The sequence below is a fragment of the Numida meleagris genome, chromosome 3 (assembly GCF_002078875.1).
Source record: "Numida meleagris isolate 19003 breed g44 Domestic line chromosome 3, NumMel1.0, whole genome shotgun sequence".
NCBI lineage: Eukaryota > Metazoa > Chordata > Aves > Galliformes > Numididae > Numida > Numida meleagris.
The window spans coordinates 107,739,652-107,763,588 of NC_034411.1; the positions used below are offsets into that span (position 1 = coordinate 107,739,652).

The 23,937-nt window shown below is 44.6% G+C and overlaps 1 protein-coding gene across 1 annotated transcript in view; it reads left to right on the forward strand.

Annotated features, from left to right (window-relative positions):
• Positions 1-13,118, forward strand: part of PRSS55 (protease, serine 55) — a 17,057-nt gene extending 3,939 nt beyond the window's left edge. Inside the window, 3 exon segments of the mRNA XM_021392699.1 lie at positions 1,146-1,393; positions 2,711-2,829; positions 12,758-13,118. Of these exon segments, the coding sequence (XP_021248374.1) occupies positions 1,146-1,393; positions 2,711-2,829; positions 12,758-13,063 (673 nt within the window). The 3' untranslated portion in view covers positions 13,064-13,118.

Sequence of the window (23,937 nt, forward strand, 5' to 3'; positions counted from 1 at the left end):
CCTATCCTATCCTATCCTATCCTATCCTATCCTATCCTATCCTATCCTATCCTATCCTATCCTATCCTATCCTATCCTATCCTATCCTATCCTATCCTCTGCTCCTATCCTATCCTATCCTATCCTATCCTATCCTATCCTATCCTATCCTATCCTATCCTATCCTCTCCTCTCCTCTCCTCTCCTCTCCTATCCTCTCCTACCCTACCCTACCCTACCCTACCCTACCCTACCCTACCCTACCCTACCCTATTCTTTCTACTCTATTCGGAGTAAAAAAGAACTGCCTAGGCATGATGGAATGTTGATACTGCTCTTCAGGGTGTAGGATATGTATGTCCTTGGGATCGAGTGCAAAATATATGTGATGGAGCCAGAAAGAGAGCCCTGAGAGTCTTTCCTTCTTTGGGGAAAATAAAAAAAGGCCAGTTATTGATCGCAGATGGCATTACAACATGAATTTGCAAAAGTCTTCATAACCAGGAGATCTAGAAGGGGAGTATATGGAAGGATGGTGTGAGCAGCCTTCTATAAATGTCCATGATGTTCTGATGGCCCCCCAAACTGTTTCTGAACATCAGCACATGTGGTGGTATCTTGTAAAAAGAAGTATATCCCACTTCAATTTATTCTAAGCCCCAAATTATATTGGTATCATATAGCAAACACCTTTACCTTATGGATAGTCTGATATGAATCCAGCAGGTTCTGGATAAATCAGCCCCATGCAATACCCAGTGGAGCTGAGTCCAGCACTCCAAAGTAAGGCAGGCCCAAGAGCCAGGACTGCTCAGTGACAAATGACCTGTGGCACCACAGCCTGGAGCAAGTGACAAGGGGCAGTGTGGTCATGGAGCACTGGGCACAGTGATCCAGAACACCTAGCCCTCTCCACCTGTTCATTAGCTGGACTATTTAGAACTTGCTTGCATTCGTATTCTACCTCTTTTACTACTTCCCCTGAAAATTAGCTTTGCCTGGAAGTGAGGGCCAATTTCTGTGATATTTGTAGCTAACCTGCCACTGGTGTTTACTGAGCACCACTCTATCCTGCTCAGGGAAAGAAGGCACCAGCCTTTATAACACAAAGCCTTTCCAATTGTTCATGCATATACTCCTTTTTTTTTTTTTTGTCTGTTTATAAGGCCACCAGATCTTAAGATTGTAATAGGGGCAGTTGACCTTGACCTCCCACTGGAAGTACATGAGCCAAGCAGATTGATCCTCCATGAAGGCTTTGACAGAGTAACATTGAAGCACGATATTGCTCTGATCATGCTCAACTCTCCCATTGACTTCACTGATGAGAAATTGCCCATCTGCTTTCCCTACATGGATGACATCAGTACGTGGCAACACTGCTGGGTTGCTGGATGGGGAACCACAGGTGCAGGTGAGATGTTGTGGGGAGCTGTATCTGCTAAGGGAGTTTTTCACCCACTTAAAGCAGGTGTTCTCCCTCTGAGAGGGGTTACCCACAATAAGCATGTATGTTCGAGCTGCAATCTTAGAGCCCACCTTTGCTCTGCAAGAACCCAACCTTCCTTGACTTTTTGAGCATCTAAAGTAAGGCAATTTCCAACCATGCTGGAAAATTTAGGTTGAGTGTAAAGTGGTCTTGAATAAGAGAAATGAAGATTTAAGGTTGTCTTTGGCGAGATGCCTCTATTAAACACATTGATTCAATGGTTCTGACCACCCCTTCACGTTCTTCATTTGGAAAAGTAGATTGGTATTACTAATTGCTCCATTTAAGCCTTAATGAAAGTAGCTCCAGCACTGATTGTGACCCAAAATGTTTATCCTGAACAAATACCACCAAATAGCTAATGAGCTATTTCATTATTGGAAAGAGGTAATCAGGACAGAGTGGGTAGAGTGGTGCCTTGGGGCTTTAACAGTCCTTCCCTGATGCAGTAAGCACATGTCCCATTTCATCCTTGCTGTTCTGCTCTGTAGGGTTACTGTCTCCTCTCTGAACCTCTACGTTTTCCTTCTTATACTTCATTCACTTCATATAACAGTAAATCAGAACACAAAGCTGTGTTTTAATTGTGAAAGTCTTCAATTTCACCAAGGTAACGTACTTTTAAGAAACAGAAAAGCAGGGTCAATGCTGCAGAATTGTTCTGGCAGGATTCCCCCTGAAGTGAGTCTCTTTGCCAAGTGCATGGTGTGGCTCTGGAGATGGGAGTCTCATTTTGCCATGTGGCCAGGCTGAGTTTGCCTCTGCCACCCAAACCACCTTGTGGGAAGTTAGTGCACCCAGCCCTGGCACCCAGCCCTTCTGCCCGGGAGATGTTTCAGAGGAAAAAGTGGAGAAGCTGAGTTTGGCAAGCAGAATGTGTTGGTGTGATATGGGTCATACCAAAAAACATGACCTATTGTTCTTGCATGGGTGGAAGAATGGGTGTCTTCTCAACTTTTGTAGGTGGACAGCACTGAAATGGCACCTTAAGTGTCACCAGCCTGACTCACTTTTAATTGTCATCAACTAGACCTCAGCTAGATCTTCAGCCACCTCCCTGGAGATGCCCACATTAAAGCATTTTAATTTGTGGACACTTCCGTGAAGGGGTCCAGTGTTAGCTGGGAAAGGAGCATGAAAAATTTCTGTCTTTTAAGAAATTACCTTTGAGTCCCATCTTCCTTAAGGTTCTGTAGAGTTTGATGACACTTCTCACTTGCTTGTTAACATCTGCTGTGTCAGGATCCCACGTGCTGCAGAAAGCGAGGATGAAGCTCATCAGCCGGGAGGAGTGCTTGGACCAGATACCACAGCTACCAAAGGATATGTTATGCATTGCACTGGAGCAAGGATCCTGCCAGGTAAATCATCCCCCGAGATGGCCACACTGCCAATGGGGGCACAGGGACATCCAAGCTTCCCATGGTTTCATAGGGTTGGTAAAGCTTCTTTGCACTAGGCCAGAGCAAGAAGCTCAAAGGCCAAGGACCTGCCTGTCTGCTGTGCATATGGAACCAGGCAGTGGGGTACAGGACTCCTGGAGGTCAGTTGTGGTTGTGTGGTGGTGGGAGCTCAGCACAGCATGGGCTGCTTTCTACTCAGCCTTGGGACAGGCAGCGCTGCTCTGTTACCAGGTTAAATATGGAAAGAAGACAGGCAAGTCTGTCCAGGAGGATAAGAGCAAGAAGACTGGGTGAGAAAATGAGTCCAGGAGTGTTTAGTTTTAGTCTTGGGAGGTATTGGCACAGGCTGCCCAGCGAGGTGGTGGAGTCACCATCCCTGGAAGTGTTCAAGTGCAGATGTCACACTGAGGTACATGATCTAGAGTGGTCACAGGCATGGGCTGATGGTTGGATTAGATGATCTTTAGATGGTCTTTCCAACCTTAATGATTCTATGATTCTATGAATGTTAGAAATCTTTCAAAGGTTGGTCTTTGTGCTAACAGTACTGTCCTTAGACAGCACAGAAGGTTTGTCTGTGGGCTCCAAAACTAGTTACATATTACAGTGGGTTAGTGATATGGGATGATGCAGTTTTGAAGCTAAATTATAGAGCTCAAGTAGTATTTGATATAAGGGACTGCTAAGGGGAGAGAGCTGAAACAAACATTGGTTGGATCAGATGACCTCCAGAGATCCCTTCCAACCTCAACCGTACTGTGATTCTGTGGAATGACCAGAAATGGAGAAACCTCACCCAGAATACGTGTCCTCAGAACATGCTCCATACATGGAATGGCTGTAATGATGTCAAAATCTGAGAGAGAAAAAAAAACCCTTTGCTTTTGTATCATCTGACCTCCAGCCTCTTCTCTGAGTGCTCTCCCTGCAGCCTCTACCATGCTAGGAACAGGGCTAAGACCTCTCTCCTCTACTGAACAAGGGTTTTCTTAGAAGCGTGCCTGTGTTTGCAGGGGGACAGGCAGTCAGACACTTGTATGCACAGCTTCATCCTGTAGGAATCCTTCAATGAGGGAAGTAACATCCAGGACTCAAAGAGATCCTTGACCTTTAGGCACAGGCAGTGGGGGCAGGGGTGTGGATTGCTCATGGCTGGGTAGGGAAGGGGAAGCTTTGCTTTGGAAAATCTGTATTTTTGCTTTGAAAATCTTTTTTTTTTTTTTTTTTTTTTTTTTTTGCTTTGGAAAATCATTTTTGTTGATTAGCCAGAGAGTGTCTGCCTGTGAAGCCATTCATCTAGTGACTTTCACCTCCATTAAGTTCAATCAAAAATTTAAAAAGAAAACTGCCACAGGATAACATTAACATGATTAAAGAATGCGCTTCCCAGCCCAGCCTTAAGTTCTGCATCTGAATTATGCTGGTGAAACTGCAAGAGCACTTGTACCCAGCAAAATGAATCTCCTGCATTCAGAAAACTGACGAGGGTGCTATTTTGATCTACAATAATGTTAGAGTAGTCTGAGAAATGAACTAGAAATGTGAGCTTTCCAAGCAGTCAAAGTACAGAGTGATTGGATGTATAATAGTGCTCATAACCCAGCAACTGCCCACTATAGTGGAAGTTTGGCCAGGTGGAAATGACTTGCAACCTGAAATAATGAAAACAAGACTAAAATATATCCTAAGCTAGAAGCAAGGCTGTTCAGAGGTGAAACAGGTGACATGATTTCTCATCAGGGTTTGCTAGTTTTCTGGAGGGGAAGTGTTTTGCTGGTGGATGGTTTGCACTGATAGGGTTTGGGAGGGGAAGGTTGGAACTAGATGGCAGAGGGGTTGGAACTGAATGATCTTTCCAACCCAAACTTCTCCATGATTCTATGACTCTGTGATTCCATGATTCTATAATTCCATGATTCTATGATTTTGGCCTTGATAGGCTGGTTCAGAAGTCTACTGTTTTGCTCATAGTAGACTGCCAGATAAGGAACTGGTAGAGCAGGTCTCAGCCTAATATTGGCTCTGCAGGAAGACGTACTGCACAAAGTACAATCTACTGAGCTACTGTTTTCCATAGATGGGGTTTTGTTTCAGATGAAAAAGAGTCCAAATTTCAAAATGCCTAAGTCCTCTACAAAAATGAGTGTGACTTCTTTGGACAGCTCTCTGGGAAGCCTTACATTATCACACGTCTGTATGTCGGGGGGCCCAGATGGGATTAGTAGCATTAATTGTGGTTGGAGTTGTTAGAGGTTGTTGAATGGGATCGGATAAGGTCTGGGTGATGGGGTGATAGAAGAAGAACTCCTTTTATATTTTAGCCTCCTGTCCATGCTTCTAAGTGTAGGTCCTGCTCATGTACCTGGAAACAGACGTAGGAGGGAGGAGGATGCCTCTGTTCATGACCAGAGCTAGGCTAAGATGGGAAAGTTGTATCTAGACCACAGGCTGTAAGTCCACATGATCTGATCTGGATCCAAAGATTACCATGCTTGGCCTTAACTCTGTGTACCACTTGTGTGCTGGATTTTCCCCATTGCAGCAAATTGATTTTGTATGAGCAACCAGCGCCACACAGATATCTTCACCGAGGTGTCATGTAAAAGTTTTACCTTACTGATGATAAGTTTGATCCTCCTTTCTATGTGGCACAGGTCACAAGTTGAAAGGCTCAGACTATTTCACTAGCTGCCATCGTTGTATTACTAGAGCATAACTAATTTTTGGATCACTGGCTGTGTTCCTATAATAATTCAAGGAGATCGAATAGCTGAGCTCCTAAGTATTTGTACTTAAAAAAAAAATCTATTCACTTAAAAAGAAAAATCTATTGTATACTGATTCCCAAGCGGTTCTTCAGACAAATATATAGATTGACCACGAATTAACACTAAAAGGATCTATAATTGACTTATAGTTCTATTTAGTCATAAACATTAGCATTAACGGATGTTTGTGGAGTACAAGTGCTAAAGAACGGACACTAGAGGTGGGCTATGTGTTATTTTTTTGTGTGCTATGTTTCTTCCATGACCTCATGAATCATAATTGATGCCTAATTCCTTGCTTTCTCAAGCACCTTTTGTTAGGCCCTGATGCAATAGTAACTTGAACAATAATTAGAGTATAAGAGACTTGCAAAGCAAATGCCTCTTCAGTGTCTTGCCTATCCAGACAAAATTCATTAAATGACCCAATTATGTTTCAAAGAGCTTCTGCAAGGTATGTTCTGTGGAGGTAGATCAGAGATGTGGTAATTAGGATGGCACGTGTCTTGCTGGATGTCACAGTTCATGTACAGTTCAGGCCAGCAGGAGATGCAGGGGACCCAGGACAGACTTGCAGGAGAATGAATCACTGTGGGGTCACAGACAGGTGGTAGGATTGTTCCAGCTCATCTTCACTGTTCCCTCCTCCCATGCTGTGTTGGGCAGATGCCAGAGCCCTGGCACAGAGAGCTGTGGTGTCTCCTCCTTGGGGATCTCTCAAAAACACTTCTCATGGTACTGGGCACCCTGCTCCGGGCGGCCTTGCTGGGGCAGAGGGGAGCAGAGGGATGCAGAGGTGCCCCCGAGCCCAACTATTCTGGGCTTCTCTGAATGGCTCTGTAGCTTCTGGGATGCTAAGGCCTCTCACACCATGTAGCTACAGCAATAGCAGTAGTTCTCTGGTGAGATTTATCTGATAACGTGCAAATGTCTCTTCTGTAGCTATTTGCATCTAGTCAGTCATCTTTCTATTAATGGGGAGAAAAATGTGCTTCTGAATGTGTGATTCATTTGAATTGTTTCAAACATATGTTTTAAAATGAGGTAAATCCCTGTAGGAGTGCTTATCACTCAAGTTCACAGACAGACACACAGCTCAAGGCAGGACAGTTCCGTACAAGGAAGTCTCCAGCATGGTCTTAGATATCCCAGGATCTACGGGGAAGTTTTTCACAGAGAGGGCAGTGAGACCCTGGCACAGGCTGCCCCAAGTGCAGGCTGCCCCATCCCTGGAGGTGTTCAAGGCCAGTTTGGACTGGGCCATGGGCAGCCTGATCTGCTGCCTGATTTAGTGGTTGGCAACCCTGCCCACAGCAGGGGGGTTGGAACTTGATGATCTTTGAGATCCCTTCCAACCCAAGCCATTCTATGATTCATTCTGTGATTCTGTGATATCCTCATGGCATCCAGCTGTCCCCATTTTGAATCATACCCTTGTGGTGGCAGTGTGATTGTGTGGGGAGCTCGACATTTGCTCTCGAAACCCCTTGGAGATGTGATTAGTCTGGAGCTGAACCTGTCCCTACTGCTTTCCCTCTGTGCCTAAGAGCGAGTGCTAAACCCATGTAGAAGTGACCAGAACTCTTGCATCATTTTCCAAGCTCTTTCATCCTTTTACTTGTGCTAACAAGGCTCAAGAACTGCAAAGGAAAACATGTGAAACAGAATTTTTTTAATAAATGGTCTGCAAATGAAACTTGACTGCATGCAGGTAAATGATCACAGGAGTGAGGCAAAGGCCACAAACCAGGAAAACCTGCTCAGTTCCTCCAGCTGGTAAAAATATACGCACGGAGGTGGATGGATGATGATGTGATGGTGGTCTGTAGGTGTGGAGAATATCTGAGGGAGGTCTGAAGTCATAGGTCCTTCTGCCTTTCAGCCGAAAGTCTCCTGGGGACTGGCATTCAAAGCTAGCCTCATTTCAACTCTAAGTTGTTACTAACAAGACAAAATTGCTTTACTATTGCACCTTAATATTGAAGACAGTTACGCACTCATGTCTCATGATAGATTCTCCACCACAGGACAATTGTAATCATGTCAGGGTGTGGGGTAGTTCTTTATTTTTTCCAAAGAGACTGATCAGTTTAAATGGGAAGGTGTTGTGAGAAACCCCAGAACAAAGCAGTAGAAAGACATTTTTGCTTTTACAGTCTGCTACATTTGCTTCTAAAGGGTGCTTTGATGTGCAGCTTGTAAGAATTAGAATGTTTTCTTGTGTCCCATGGCGTGGTAGAGCTTTCATCAACTGATCATTTTATCATATGGGCAGGCAAATGAACACACGCAAGCTGTAGTAGGTTATTTCTTTCATCCATGAAAGATGTTCCTTCCTTTGGCAAGGATCTGAGATGCTCATGGTGCCCCACACCTCTACTAGAGCTTTGGCCTTTGGTTTTCCAAGCTGAAGCTGCTTGGTTTGCATGAATGGGGTCTGGCATTATTGTAACGGAGATCTGGGGTGGGAGGGTGGAGCAGAACGTCTCTGGATCCAGCTGAACAGAGAACCGAGTGAGCGTTTGTCCTTGGAGTGGGGGGACAGGTGCAATGACTCAGAGCAGCCTCTTCTCATTCAGTTACTGTGAGTCAAGCAGCTTTCAGGGGAAGTCATGACTCACAGAAAGATTCCAACTCTTTGAAGGAGCTGACAAGCATGTGGCAGAGGGTGATCTAGCTGATATAACGCACCGAGATGACCAAAATTCTTTTAACGAGATTTCTCACCAGAGGCTCATGCAGAAAGTGAGCTGTCATTAAATGGAAGGGCTTCAGTTTGAAAGGGAGGCAGCATGGAGGAAGGGTTTGGTGGGAGAAAGGGCTCTGGAGGGCAGTCCCACTGGGATCCATGCAAGGAATTGCGCTGCTTAGGGAGGGCTGATGCCGAGAAGACAAAGTTGGATGATGCCACAACACTATTCAAAATGGTCAAAATTAAAATGGACTGTGCAGAGGTGCAGGAGGAGCTCATTATTCTCAGTGTCTGGAGGTTAAAACAGCAGATGCAGTTCGCTGTTGATAAGGGCAAAGTAATGAATACAGGGAAAAGCAACTCCAGCTGTACACATACAATAATGGGCTCTAAATTAGCTATTACCATGTAAGAAGATCTCAGAGTGACTCTGGATAGTCCTTCAAAAACATCAGCACGAGGTTCTGTGGAGGTCAAAGAGGCAACAAGAGCATAATGAGTTATTAAGAAAGGAACAGGTAGTGAAACAAATGCGTGTTATGCCAGGGCAGTAATCTGGGAGGCCTACATCATGTGCTGACTGCAGTTCTCATCCACCTCATCTGAGAAGGGAGCTAGTGTTAGAACGGAGGAGAGTAGAGTGGGAATAGCAGGGACACGGAACAGCTTCTTGCAGGAAGGGAGATTGCAGAGCAGGACTCTGAGGCTTGCCAGATGTCAGATGAGAGTATGACACAGATTTCAGCACGGGCTGTTCTCTTGACAATGTTGTTAAAAACAGGTGAAGGATGGGGTATCCAATGGCTGTGTTAGGCAGCAGACTCAAAGCACGGAGAAGGAAATACTTTTTCATCCAACGGATGATTAAACTATGGAGCTCACTGACCAGGATGTTGTGGGTATTTATCCTAAGGGATAAATGAATTCAAAAAGCAATTTGATAACTTCCTGGACGAAGATCTCTCTAAAGGCTATTAACCGCTGTGATGTAAATACAACTCTGTAAGCACTTGCCCTGCTTCTCATTCTCCTTCGCAAGCACTTGCTACAGACATCTATCAGAGACAGGAGTCTGGGTCCCAGGGGTCTTTGGTCGGATGCATTATGGCCACCTTTACTCACTGCCACCATGGCTACTAATGGGCATCCCTGTGGGGAGAGTAGGGCCTTATTCTTCCCCCATCTTCCAATGAGGAGATGGAGGGACAGAGCAGGTGAAGGCTCTCACTGGGGATCTCAGAGGGATCCCATGAGTAAAGTCCAGGTGCCCTGTGTTACCTGACTTGTCTCTGACACCTGCATGCTAAAAATGGCCGTAGCATCCTTCCTTCTACCTTCCCCTAAAGATAGCCTGTTCACAGTGAAACAACTGAAGAAATCATCTCTTTGCAAAAGCCTTTACTTCCTGCAGCCAGGGCAGCTCTAATGGCAAATGTTCTTATTCACATGCTGATTCTCTCCAATTTACACAGAGCTTACTGTATGAAAATGAAACCAGCGATGACTTGCAAGGGTTGTGTATCCATCTAATGAGTATCAGATGGGTTGTTCTCCCTCCCCCAGAGCTTCTCCCACCTCAGACAATTTATGTGGCTGAATATGTTTGTTCTGACCAATTACCATTTTGCAGACACAAATACAAATACGAAGGGAAGATTACACTCCTGCTTCAAAGCCCACTAAAGTCAGCAGAAAGGCTCTTGATGTTCACAAAAAGACTTTGGTTGTGGTTGAAAGGATAAAACTTTCTATCAGCCTCAGCGAACAAAGTGCCTTGTTAGTCTGTGACAATTGTTACACAACCCAGAATTATTTACTGGCTGCTATGTCTTTGCTCTCACCTCTCCTAATGGGAGGATTAACATGTCGTTGTGGAAGGCATGCGTTCAGCAGCATCTGATTTGATAGTGTTGCCTTTCACTCATTCACCAGTTGATCAGAAACATGCAACAGAAGCAAAGGTGCTATTTCCAGTTATTTTGCTGTCGAGAAACTTGCCTCTGGGGCTGAAGAGCAGGAGCAGCTGTCTGGTGTGTGTTGCTGACCAGAAGCATTTCACCACCAGGGTTTGAGAAGTTCTTCTGTCTTCAGGGTTGTTAACCTGAACATTCATTAAATTAGTGCTACTGGAGATGTCAAGGAGGTGAGATAGTCGTACCAGCACTCAACATTCCTTCATGCCATCATCTCCTACACAAGGATGGAAAATGTTAGGCCAAAATTTCTTGAGAGTTTTAGGTGATTCACTGATTCAAATGGGGTGCTGCTATAATTAAGTAGAAAGGATGGATTATCCCTCTTCTTGATGGACATCTAAGTTAAATAGCTGAAGTTGAGAGAAGTGGCACCTCCTCTTGCACCCATGGCACAGACCATCTCAGTCCCTATGGAAACGTATCTGAATTAGGATGTGGGTCCCAGGGTTTGTGGATTAGAGAAATGGATTTGCATTGCCTAACTCCCTCTCTGGGAAGCTTTTAAATCACTCTTCACAGCTGACAGTCCTCCAAGCCTTGCAGACAGCTCTCCCTTTCCTCACCAACTGGGCAGAGAACAAAGCAAACACAGCTAAGGAGGCAAACAGGGGAAATCATCTCATTTGAAAGGAAAACTGCATGAGCAATAACTTTGAATAGGGATTCCTGGCTCTGGCTCCTGGTTCTGCCATTGCCCTGTGCAAATCTCATCCTTTCTCTGCCTCTACAAAATGTGATAAGACTTTTCCCCCAGGAAAGGTGTCAGGAATTAAGTGGCATCAAATTGTGTAAGTGCCCTGGGAGAAAGGTCCATTGCAAGTGTGGATAGCCTCCAAAACTGGCAGTATGAGACAGATCCGTTCTGCAGATGGTGGAAGCACTGCTGTGCTGTGCAGATGACAGAGCCCTGGCTCAGGAAACAGAGAGCTGTGGGGGCTCCTCTATGGGCATCTCCCACAGCCCATGGCCGTGGTGCTGGGCACCCTGCTCTGGGTGGCCCTGCTGGGGCAGGGAGGGACCAGAGGGACCCAGACGTGCATCCAGCCCTAACCATTTGGTGATTTTGTCACTGTGTGCAGTGGCTCTGCCAGTACTCATGTCTCTTATACTAGGAGACACCAACATGGTGCACCCCCACATGTCAGTGATGAGAGATCTCCAGCCGCTGCTGTGTCACTCTCACTCTCCCATCTTCATTTATCTTCCTGTAGGAGGCTCAAAGTGCCTTCCTTATGCTACCAGGATAATAAGTTTGGCCTGTTCCTACCCTGAGGGAATTAGCAGTAACATTCCCAGTAATTTAATTGTGCACACAGCTTAGAAGATGCTCATTCATTCAAACAGGATGGTGTCGCCCAGAGCACTGATAATGCTTGGGTCCAAGGTCACTGCAGGGTCATTGGAGTGAATCGCACAAATTCTTGGCCAAAACAAAGTTGAGAAACATGTGCTCTGCTTTTATCTTCGTTTTTTTCCTCTCCTGTTTACATGCTGAATCAAAAAGAAAATAGAAAAAAAAGCGCTGATGAGTTGCATAGAATCATGGAATTGTAGAATCATGAAGGATGGAAAAGACCTCTAGGATCATGTAGTTCAACTATCAACCCATCACTACCATGGTCACTAATCATCTCTCTCAGTGCCACACCTACTCTAGGGGTTGGACTTGATCTCTTGAGGTCCCTTCCAACTCCCACAGTTCTGTGATTCTGATCTCCATGGCTCTTGGCCACCTCCAGGGACAGTGACTCCACTACCTCCTTGGGCAGCCTATGCCAATACTTGACCACTCTTTCTGAGAATAATTTTTTCCTAATATCCAACTCAATATTGCTATTGCACAGGGCAATACAGCCAATTCTCTATTAATTGATAAAGATTGGCTTAGCGTAGCTGCTGTGGCAAGGGAGTCCGTACACTGATGTTAAAGATAATTCTCAAACTAGGGCACAAATTTGGAAGGGCAACATTCCCCAGGAAAACTGGATGTCTTAGGAAACGTGTTTGTACTGCTTTTCTTATTGGCCACACAAAGTACTGGAGACAGGATGGAAAAAATGTTTGAACCTACTGTAGAATGAAACTGCCTTATCTAGAGCATGGTCTGCACAGTACATAATTGTCAAGAAAAGTGTTGTACATGGCTGGGTGCATTTTGTGCTGGTTTCTCTTCCCTATTATATTGTATTCAGAGGCCATATAGGTGACTGGATGTCCTCTCGGCTTCCAAGAGAGGACGTTCCTCTTCATAGAGTGGCTGCAAAGGGCATTCGAGATCTTGTATGTGCTGCAAGGAATCTCAGGTCTAAGCTGTGATATTTTGAGTCCCTGTTCCCCCAAGTCCTCGTGAGTTTGGAACAGAGTTTGATTTTCCCAATCAGCATCTGAGATGCAAATGTTATGAGAGACCTGAGGTTTGCTTCTGCTCTAATGCCCTTCTTATGCTGTAGGTGGACAGTGGGGGACCCCTGGTTTGCAGCTACTCTCACACCATGAAGTGGTTTCAGGTTGGCATCATCAGCTGGGGAGACAATTGCGTGGCAAAGCCATATCATCAGTTCTACGTTTCTGTTTACAACTACTATGAGTGGATCAAGACTGAGACAGCCATGACGGGGAAACCTTTCTTAATCGAAGGCATGGCAAAACGTGTTGAGAGTACCACAGAGGTTCCTTCTGGGGCGAAAGCACAGCTGGTGTCTCTTGAGTCTTCTGTCCTTGTATTTGTTTCTCTAGTGGCAACTGGATTACTCTAGAGTGATTTTTTTCAAAACATAATAAAAGTCAGAACGACTGTCTCCTTCTTTTGCTGCTGAACTGTAAAGTTGACTCAGGTCAACCTGCTCCATCTCACTGAAGTGGATACAGACACCCAAGCGAGATGCTGCTTCCAGACTAGAGGATGATAGAGGGCTGGAGACTTGCAAGGAGAGAGCCAGGACCTAGATTTTCCAGGCCAGGAGGCTCGCATCAGGCTTAATTATTTGCTAACTCAGAAGTAAGATCAGGATGCAGCTCCTTAAGGAGAACTGAAACCTTAAGAAAGATCTCAGCACGCTTGGTTGCAAATTAGTTTAGCTATGGGATAACTCTGGGTTAATATATCCTACAGCCAGCTATCAGTTTATAGAGTCATAGAATATCTTGAGTTGGAAGTGACCCATATAGAGATCACTGAGTCCAACTCCTGGCTCCACGCAGTACCACCCAAAAATCAGACCATATGGCTGAGAGTGTGATTGGGCTAATATGTCTCCTGCCTTGAAGCTGGACCATACTAAGACTGTCTTCAGGAACAGGGTGGTGTGTCAAGCTGCTGGAAAGCTACAACATGTTGAATTCACCCATATCTCCTTAAGCTAGAAGAAGGACAAGAAAGCCGTTGGGCAGTGTTGGAGGCTGTAACTTCATCTAACTAGTCAGTCCTATTGATCTGGGTTGCAAGAAGTACCTTGTGTTTCTAAAGACACTAGGGAAAGAATCTGGCTGGCTGGAAGGAACTACTCCTGAGTATCCTTAAAATGCTGTCTACAGAAGTCCCTTGTTTTAGTAATAAGCCCAAATGCATCCCTTACAAAAAAAAACATAAAATCAAAAGGAAATTGTGCTGTGTTTTTTTTTCTCTGCTAAAGGCGTGTTACATGCATTTCTGAGATGTCTGCTTCCCAGTTCGAACTGGGACTGAGCTGGTCCTTCGTGGAATGCCATCCTACACTCTCCAGGAACAAAGTGCATTGCAAAATGCTTTCTGCTCTTCACAAGGAGATTGCTCTCCTTAGAAGTGATGGGGAAGAAGGCAAGCAGCAAGGTCTCCTTCATGTCCCACCTTTGCAACAGCATAAAAGCACCTGTAATTTGCAGCAATGATAGAACTCAGTGACTGTGCAATGGGACAGAACCTCACAAATTGGTTTTAATTACCTTGATATTTTCTAGCTAGCTGATGGAGAAGGCTTGTAAATGAGAATTTATTCATCTACCTTAAGCTAATGCAAACCCATCTTGGCATAAAAGTCAGACTTTATTTTCTGTGTTATCTGAGCAGAAAATAATGCTTAATTATTATTAGTTCTGAGTAATGCTTATGAAAATTGTTGCACATTAATTTCACATGGCTGACTGGCTAATGGATGCATAAGGGTCTTGTAACCCTTTGCAAAAAGACTAATAAAAGCTAAAAACAAGGGGAATATATTACCTTAGCAGCTATTAGTAGTAGACAGTGTCTGCTGGCATTAATACCTATATTTATTTTCCTTTCTATTAATAATATATCAACAGATTCTAGAAGCTATGGCAGAGGCTGGACATCAGGAAACATTTTCTAATGCTGCAATCTATTCAGCTACAGAACTGTTTCCCCCAAAGGAAATGAGAGATGTCCTACTGCTTGAATTGTTGTAATGTAGGGGTTGTATAAAGCACTCTTGTCTGCAGCACAAGGCTTGGGAAAAGCCTGCTCTTACAAGGATCTGCAGAAAGACCCAGTCGGTCTTTTCCTTCAGTGGCATTTGCAAGGTGATAGTGGTCTGTGTAAATGAGGGCAATGCTCCTGAGTGACTACAGCTGCTTATTTACTGGGTAGCCTTGCGGAAAGTCTGTATATGCCACATGCCTCAGTTTCCCTGTCTATGAATTGAGTTAACGACACTGATTCTCTTGGCCGTTCACTTCAGAAAAGCACATTCTGTGAGAAAAGACCAGCTACAGAGCTGCAAAGTCACAAACAGCAGAAGCTTTTCCTCCCTATTTAAATCACCAGAGAATTCATGCAACTAAATTCATCTGTGCCCCTACACACGCTGCTCAATAATTAGGGCGAGCAACAAAGTTTTATTGGTAAACTGATATTTCTGTGCCATAAGTAGGTCTGATGAAAACTTGTAGATGTGCCTATTTCTTTGGAAGGTCTTTGTGTTTTGAGAGAGCACACCACCTTTATCATGGTTTTGATGGGAATGTGTTAAAGTCACACAAAATCAGAATGCAATTCAGCTTTGTCATTGACACTGTTGTGCGACCCAATCATTTCTTAAGTCTTATAATACTTCTGTGCTGTTTCATATACTATTGAATTCTGCCTTTATGGGTTTAGATCATCTCAGTGGAAAGTTTCCAAACACAACTATCTCAGCTTTTATGTTTCAGGCTACCATTTGGGATGTTCATTTCTTATCTTAATTTGCAGCTCATTTCCTATTGCCCTCTTCCTCATGTCCAGATGGGCTAATGGAGAACATGGATCTACAGGCAGGGCAAAAGAAACATACCTCCTGCTCAGTGAGCAAAGCTGGCCAGAATAAAACATGCTGCGTAGAGCATGGTGGTGCAAAGCACTGCACCAATATACAGATTTTATGCTCAGCACTGCACCTTCAACAGCAAATACCAGTAGAGAAGCAGGATGTGGAAATGCTTAGAGATCTGGGGCAGCATCCATAGGAAGATTTGGGGAAAAAAGTAGGATATGGGTGGTCAGAGAGACAAAGAAGAGAGACCTCCTTCCTGCAAAGGAGGTAAAGAGTGAAGGCACCTCCCACAAACATCAATGGCAGCAATTTAAAAGCCAACATAACAAAAAAAATTGGCTTAGTTCTGCAGTATATACATGTGTGTTAGGAGGTGATGAGTGAAAAAACACCTGTGGATATGGCAAAAGTCATTGGTCAGCTCTTTTCATTTGCGACTTCTATTGATAATACAGTAAATTAGAGCTGCAGACTTCAGAACACAGAGGACCAGCATCAGTTCACACATTGACCATAACTTCCCAAGTAGCCTCTGGACAAGTCTTTTTTCAAACCAAAGACTCAGTTTACCCATCTGTAAACATGGGAATAATTAAAAAAGTCAGGACCATCTCTTGAAATGCACCATTTGTGATACTGATTAATCTCTTTTATTAATTGAACTGAAGGTGTGGGACAGAAAACACCACTGAGAAGAACTGAACTACTTGGTATGTTCAACAACTGCAGAAGAACAAAATTGGTGTTGGACTACAAACTTATTTTAAGTATGTGTATTGAGGTCTGGAGGACAGCGTGGTTTTAAGATGAATACAGATGGAAGCTGACAGCCCTTGACTTAATTAAGCCACTGACATCCCTAAATTCACCCCAAAAATATAACCTTGCCTTCCCCTGCCATGTGGGAATGCTTAAGCATGGGGGACCTATGTCCATCCTTTAGATGATGGCTGTTCTTGCTGACGTTGAGGAAACTCATCTTCTGCCTGCCTGGAGGATTTTGCTCAGTTGCTATTTTTACTCTCTGAGCAATTAATTGCCAGGTAAATCCTTCTGGTTTTGGCTTCCCGTGACAGTGCAGTCACACTGCTGACTATTGGTGGCTTGGCTATGCCATGTTTGAGCACCTCAAAGAGCACCAGCTTGGCCAAATCTGAGGAGTTCACTCTCCTTTACTGTTTGCCATTGGTGTGCACAACTCCTCATGTTTTTTACGGAATCATAGAATCAATGTTGGAAAGACTGCTAAGATCATCTAGTCCAACCATCAACCCATGCCTTACAGAATGAACCAGCCCGCAGCTGGTTTCACTGTATTCTATACTGTCATGCAAAAAGCTCTGAGTATTTCCTGTTATCTGTGTTGAAAATGTCTGCCTTCTATGTTCTTCTCCAATAAGTGTTTTGTGTGTGCTAACGCTTTTTATATTCACTACCAGTTGCTTTCTGCGTGTCTCATCATGACTCATTGCTTCAAGGGCTTTTTAATATGCAATACACTTTGTTCCCGCAGCCCAGACCACTAAATGATTTAGTGTGTGACTGCAGTGGGGAGCTCTGCTTTTGACTCTTCTGCTAGGAAAGGTGAGCTTCAAGGCACCACGGGAAAGTGAATTCTCCTCTTCCTCAAGGCTTTTGAATTTATGATATGTATTAACACTGAATCTGAAGACATTAGTCATGAAGTAACCAACTTCAAGCCTAACTCACCAGCCTCCAAATTAGGGAATGGAGAGGAAAGGATGGTGTGATGGGTTAAACACTGAATGCAGGCACGTGGGCATGAATTCATCTCTGCAACAGCCCTGTGAGATTCTAGAGGATATCCAGAGGATTGCACTTGAAGAGGACAAACTCGTAAAACTTGACAGAATCCAGTGTGAGCCATCTGAAATTCTTGTCAAGAGCTATCGTCTGGAGAAGAGAGCTTTGGTGTTCTCCTCCTTTTCCTCGGTCGTGATGGAACAGAATTTGGACTAGTGCCTGTAGATGGCAATGCATTTTCTAACCACTGCTGTGAAAAGCATTGCTGCAATCCAAGTTTCTTAGGCATTTGGGAAGAAGGAAACTGGGAGCTTTCACTGAAAAGGGTCATCAAAAGCAAAAATTTGGGGAGCAGCCTTGTTCTGAATAGAATCATCAAAAGATCCAAGGGAACAACAAGAGCTGAACTGTTGACTATGAGCATGAGTTTACAAACAACCCCTGAAACAGCATGATGGGCTGGTGGCGTATACATTCCTTTATTTCAAGGCACACTAATAATTTGCCCTGATTTACAACTTCCTGGCCAGAATCTCAAGCTAAAAGTGATGCTATGTAGAGCAGAGGACTTTGTTAGGGCAGGAGGGGACCCAAGAGGGATGCAGCAACTGGAGGGCACTGGGGAGCTGGTGAGAAACCCCCAGCCATTGGAGTGTCACTGCCCCAGACATGCTCACAGCAAGCTTCAAGGAGGTGGAGTGTGAAGCTGAAGGGGAATGTGTAGGGGAGCATGAAGAATCACAAAGTGTTGCAACAAGAGAGTTATTTTGCGGATGAGCAAACATCTGTCACTCTGTTTGCACGACTGGTAACAGCAGAATGCAGCCATTCATGCAGAATGGAGCCTCCCAGCAAATGCATGTTATCACATCCCAGGTGCCTGGGGTGTGGGTTCAGGGTACGCTGCCACTTGCAAATGCACCCTCTTCTGATGCCCCACGTTTGAACCTGCTTCCCTAAGGAACCTGACACAAGGGAACATAATTCACTCCAAAATCCCCCGCACTCAGATGTATGATCTTTTGATGTCCTTTGTTGGCTGTTCTAGTGTCACAAGGATCCAGGATCTTCATACTGGGTCTGCTATGGGATGGAGCTAGTATGGTGTTATGTCAGATTTGTGACCAAAACTGTGCTAACAACACACTGATGTTTTAACTGTTGCTAAACTCTGCTTGCACAGCATCACGGGTTCCTCTGCTTCTCATGTTGCCTTGCAGTGAGCAGGCACGGGGTGCACAAGGAGCTGGGAGGGGACACAGCCAGAACAGCTGACCCCAGCTGACCAAAGGGATATTTCATACCATATGATGTTGTACTCGGCATTAAAAGAAAGAAAGAGGAAAGGGACACATTCAGGATTATGGCATTTGTCTTCATAACTATTACACATAATGGAACCCTACTTTCCTGAAAATGACTGAACATCCGCCTTCTGACAAGAAGTAGTGAATGAATTCCTTACTTTGCTTTGCTCATGTGCACCACTTTGCTTCACTTGTTCGACTGTCTTTGTCTCAACCCGTGGGTCTTCCTTCTTCCTTTCTGGTTATTTCCCCTATCCAGCCTAGGGCTACCTACCTGGGTTGGCCCTCAACACAGTGCCAATGTGCCTGTGCTTTGTAAATGGCCATTAAATTTGGCTTTACACCAGGTCTTTCACTTGCATTTTGTTGATATTGTTATGGCATCCAAACGTCATGGACCACTTAGGAAGCATTTAAATCTTCTCTTGCAGGCTCTTGCATAGGCTCCAGGCAACTCCACTGCATCTCATAAAATTATAGAATCATTTGAGTTGGAAGGTACTCTTAAAGGCCATCTGGTCCAACAGCTCTTCAGTGAACAGGGACAGCTACAGCTCTGTCAGGTGCTCAGAGCCCTGTCCAGCCTGACCTCGAGTGTCTCCAGGGACGGGGCATTCACCACCTCTCTGGGCAACCTGTGCCAGTGCCTAACTACCCTCAATATTATCTCCTTTGCAAAGAGCACACAAATGTTGTGGCATCCTATCTCCAGTAACCTAAATGGCACCAAAGCCTTTTATTTGGCCCCCAAACCACCTCACTGAATCCATATGTTAAGCCTCTAAAGCAGGTGGTGGATCCAAGCTGCCTCCTGGCAATAGAATGTTTTTTAGTGTGGTCTCAAGCAGGACCAGAGCTGGCGGTGAGCTGTGTGGGTGAGTGTCTGTACCCACTCAGTGCTGATTTACCAGCACAGAGCTATAGGTTATGCATCCTTCCCTCCTCCAAATCCAGCTTTTTTTCCAGTGCTCATGCAATAACTCCTGCTTGCTGCCCATCTCCAGCATCCTCCTACCAGCCTGGCAGGTTCACCCCAGACATAAAGCCATTATTCAAACCCTCAGATGGGCTTAAAAAGTACAGTTTGGTGTTCCGTTTCTCCCACTGTGCTTAGAGGCACACTGAGTCACTGCTGAAAAGGGTGCTGACCAACCTGCAGCCTGCCGTTACAGAAAGGGGTTGCATCACAAAACTTCTCAATGCCACCTACGCTCCCGCTCAGCTGCCAGGATTTCAAAGCAATCACTGCACAATTACAGGCTAACTGTACAATGAGGAAAGGGAACGGTACCATCCCACTGTGATCTCGCGGAGAACTACTGAACTGTTCTTTAATAAAGGTAAATTGTTTTCTGCTTTGCTGCATAATTCAGCCTCTGATGATTTCAACAGGAGAAATCCCAATTAGAAATGAGTGGAAAAGGGGTGTCCCACCTTGGGAGCATGTTGGAAAGCCTGAGAATTTTTCTTGCTGTGTTTTGTGCTTAAAGTAAGGTTTTACATGGGAAAAAAAAACACCCTGAACTAGCCAAGCACAAAGCTGCAGAACAACATTCAAGCCTTCCTCCACCTTTTTTGACCTATAGACCGGTGGGAAGAACTTCTCACCAGAAGAGCTTGTGGAGTCCCCCTCCTTGGAGATACTCCACTCCGGTGATGATGAAGAACATCAGTGCATGAGCTGTTCAGTGGTGGGAGTCTCTGTGGGAGCTGCTCTGTCTCATATAAATAACTATTCCTGAGGCTAAGGGGGGGAAGAGATTGACACATTTCTAATTCTGAAAGAAATTTGGAAATTCCCCACTTAGCTGCAGTGGTGAAGGGGGAGCAAAGGCTTATTCAGCCTGAAAACAAAAGAAAAGAAAAGAAAACAGACGTGGTTGTAAGAACCACAGATTTACAGTGCAGCCTCTTGGCTGCTTTGAGAATCCATGAGCAAGAAGAGTTCTCATGGGCCTGGGTGTGGAGGGAGACCTGGGCTACAGTAAATATGAAGCTTTGCAGAACATCTCAACCTACCTCACATAGACTGGGGTGAATGCAGATTGGCTTTGCTAATGGTGGTTATGGTACATTACATAACACCATTGTGAAACTGACAGGACTGCTAAGCCAGACATCATGAGGACATGTGGATGCATGTCTAAAGGTTTAAAATGTTGAATCCAGTTGTTCTCCACTTTACCTGACCTTCACAATTGTAGTAGAAAGCTGTTTTCTTCTCCTGGCTCTGATGATTTTGGGAAAATTAAGTACCGTCTAAATCTAGCGAAGCAGACAGGCCATGTGGGACTCCCTGCACACACTGGCCCGTAGTCAATATCTGGCTGTTATTTCCTACCACAGGACCCTGATGGCCCTGCACTCCCATTTTCATTATGTATAAAGTGGGCGTTGGGCGTCCTCTTGTATTGGGGTTTATGAACATAAACTCTCTGGTGGCTTCCTGGGACTCAAAGAGCACATAGGGGTCATAGAGAGCTTTCTCTTCCTCTTTCTAGAGGGCAGCCATGGCTATTCCTTTTCCTAGGGGAAAAGGGGTGGCATAAGGGACGGCAGTAACTCAGTAATTTGGATCCTAACTGGTTCGGGATCCATTTGCCATGAGATAGGGCTGAATTATTGACTTTTTTTCTGGCTGATGGGGCAGAACTTCCTCTGCGTCTGGCCAGGGAATCACACAGCAGCCTTGTCACGGTCTCTCAGGTAATCAGAGACTGAATTCCCTTGGGCATTCTAAGCCCAGAAAGATATACTGTACGGTCTTTATAAACATACACGTTCTGGCACGTGGAGTTTTCTCTTCTTTTTTTTCCTAGAGGACAGCCATGGCTAAACAGGAATGTCATGACAGCCCTTGTAATTTGCTACCTGCTCTTGAAGCGATTGAGGTTTTATGCCAGATATTATGGGCATGGAGCACTTGAAAAATCTGATGCTAAAGCTTTTATAAGACTCCCCTCAAGAAAGAAAGTGGTACAGGCTGATATAGGTGCTGATGGCTTGATGGCTTTGCAGTAATAGGTGTTAGGGGTCTGCAGAAAGGAGCACCCACCTTGTGTAATACACCCAAGCTCCTTAGATGTTCAACTTACCCCCTAGGCAGTCTATTGGATAGTGTGGTGTCCTGCAGTGCTAAATCCAAAGACTTCACAAAGTGAGGCTTGACCTCAGTTCAGTTACCAGGAAAAGGAGCGTATTTCTTTCTTCTCATTCTCTTATAATTGTGCCAAGCATCTCTCATTTTCCACTTTTGGGGATATAAATGTGGGCTAAATGGATCCACTTTGGATCTGATTCAGTGTTCTTCTCACAATGGCCACTTCGATGCAGAAATGAAATGTAAGGAAAATAAAATATGTTTTTAATGGGCTTCCCAAATTGCTAGACCTTTATCAGCAGGTATGGTGGTAAACTTTCAGCAGTGTGAAATGGAAGTAGGGAAGCTGTGTCTATGTCATGCTCACTGAGTTTTCCTCTGTAATACCACATTCAAGGACCCATTTTGCATTCCTGAATGCTGTGAGTATGAACATTGGATGGAGTTTCATAGGGGACTTCCAAATGCCACCCGCTATCCAGAAAACAGTGATTTCAGGGATTCTGAATTTGATTTGAAAATTCAATTTAATTTGATTTTGAAATATCAAAGAATTTCAACCACAGATTCAAAAGGCAGATTCAAAAGAGTTTTGTTCTAAATTTTAGGGTGAGAAGAAACTCTTGTTGTCACATAATCTGGCCATCGATGTAGCCCAGGTCAACGAAACAAAGAAATAAAAATACAATTTAGTTGTTAGATTATTAAGTTTTTAAAAGACTGCATCATAAATGCAAGGTGATGAAGAGCGTGCCACTCATGAAATACCAAGCCATTGCCTTGCTATGTAAATAGAAGATGGATTCTATTAAAGGTTGAGCTTAGCTGCGGGTGGTAAGCACCAAAAATGGAGTGAATGATGTTCCTGGCTGTCTTCCTCAGTTGCAGAAAGTTCATGGAGAAAAAAGGGAGTTGCTGGCCCTTTTGCATGTAAAAGCTTAGTTTTGGAAAAAGTTTATCTGCATATATGAATAAATACATATATACTGATATGCATATGTTATAAAGGTCAGATTACAGTTTATCTTTTTCATTCTTAGTTGTAATTGAAAAAAATGACCCCTAGATGGCAGAAACTCCTTCTTTTGGCTTTTAAAATTGCTTTTTAAATCCCAGCACAGGATGCTGCATGACCAGCTTTATGTTTATTGCAAGTGAGAGAGTTTAGTACAATAGATATGTTCATAAATATTTAGCCTTATCCATTCCTGGAGATCTCAGGGCATGGTGTGGGATCATCCATCTGTTCAGCCACAGTGAGTTCACCTGATGGGTACAACACAGCTTATGCCATACTACAAATACAAGTCCAAATGCATTTTGGTGGTCATTTAGCCTAACTTGGTGAAATCAGGATGAGCCAAATCCTTCCAGGTTAGAGGTGATGGGAGCATTGCGGAGTTACATGTGTAGTCTATCTGGTATATTTATCAGGAAAAAGACTGGGCTGTGGGCTGTGATATGAGGCAACAATTACATTCAGCCAGGAAATGCTGTCCAGATGGGACCTAGACAGGCCTGAGCAGTGGGCCCAGGAGAACCTCATGAGGCTCAACAAATGCAAGTGCGAGGTCTTGCATCTCAGTTAAGGCAACATCCACTACCTATATGAGCTGGGGAATGAAGGATTGAGCGCAGACCTTGGGGTACAGGTGGATGGCAGCTGGACATGAGCCAGCACTGTGCCCTCACAGTCCAGAAAGCCAACCGTATCCTGGGCTGCATCAAATGAAATGTGGCCAGGAGGGTGATGGAGGGGATCCTGCCCCTCTGCTCTGTGCTGTGAGGCCTCACCTGGAGTACTGCATCCAGATGTGGAGTCCTCAGTACAGGAGAGACATGGAGCTGTTGGAGTGCATCCAGAGGAGGGCCACAAAAATGATCCCAGGGATGGAACAGCTCTCCTACGAGGACAGGCTGAGAGAGCTGGGGCTGTGCAGCCTGGAGAAGAGAAGGCTGTGGGGAGAGCTGAGAGCAGCCTGTCAGTATCAAAAGGGGAGCTACAGAAAAGAAGGGGACGGACTCTTTTGGGGGGGTATGGCTATAGAACAAGGGAAAATGGCTTCAAGGTTAGGGAGGGTAGATTTAGGTTAGATAAAAGGAAAAAGTGTTTTACAGTGAGGGTGGTGATGCACTGGAACAGGTTGCCCGGAGATGTGGTGAATGTCCCATCCCTGGAGACTTTCAAGGCCAGGTTCTGGGCAACCTGA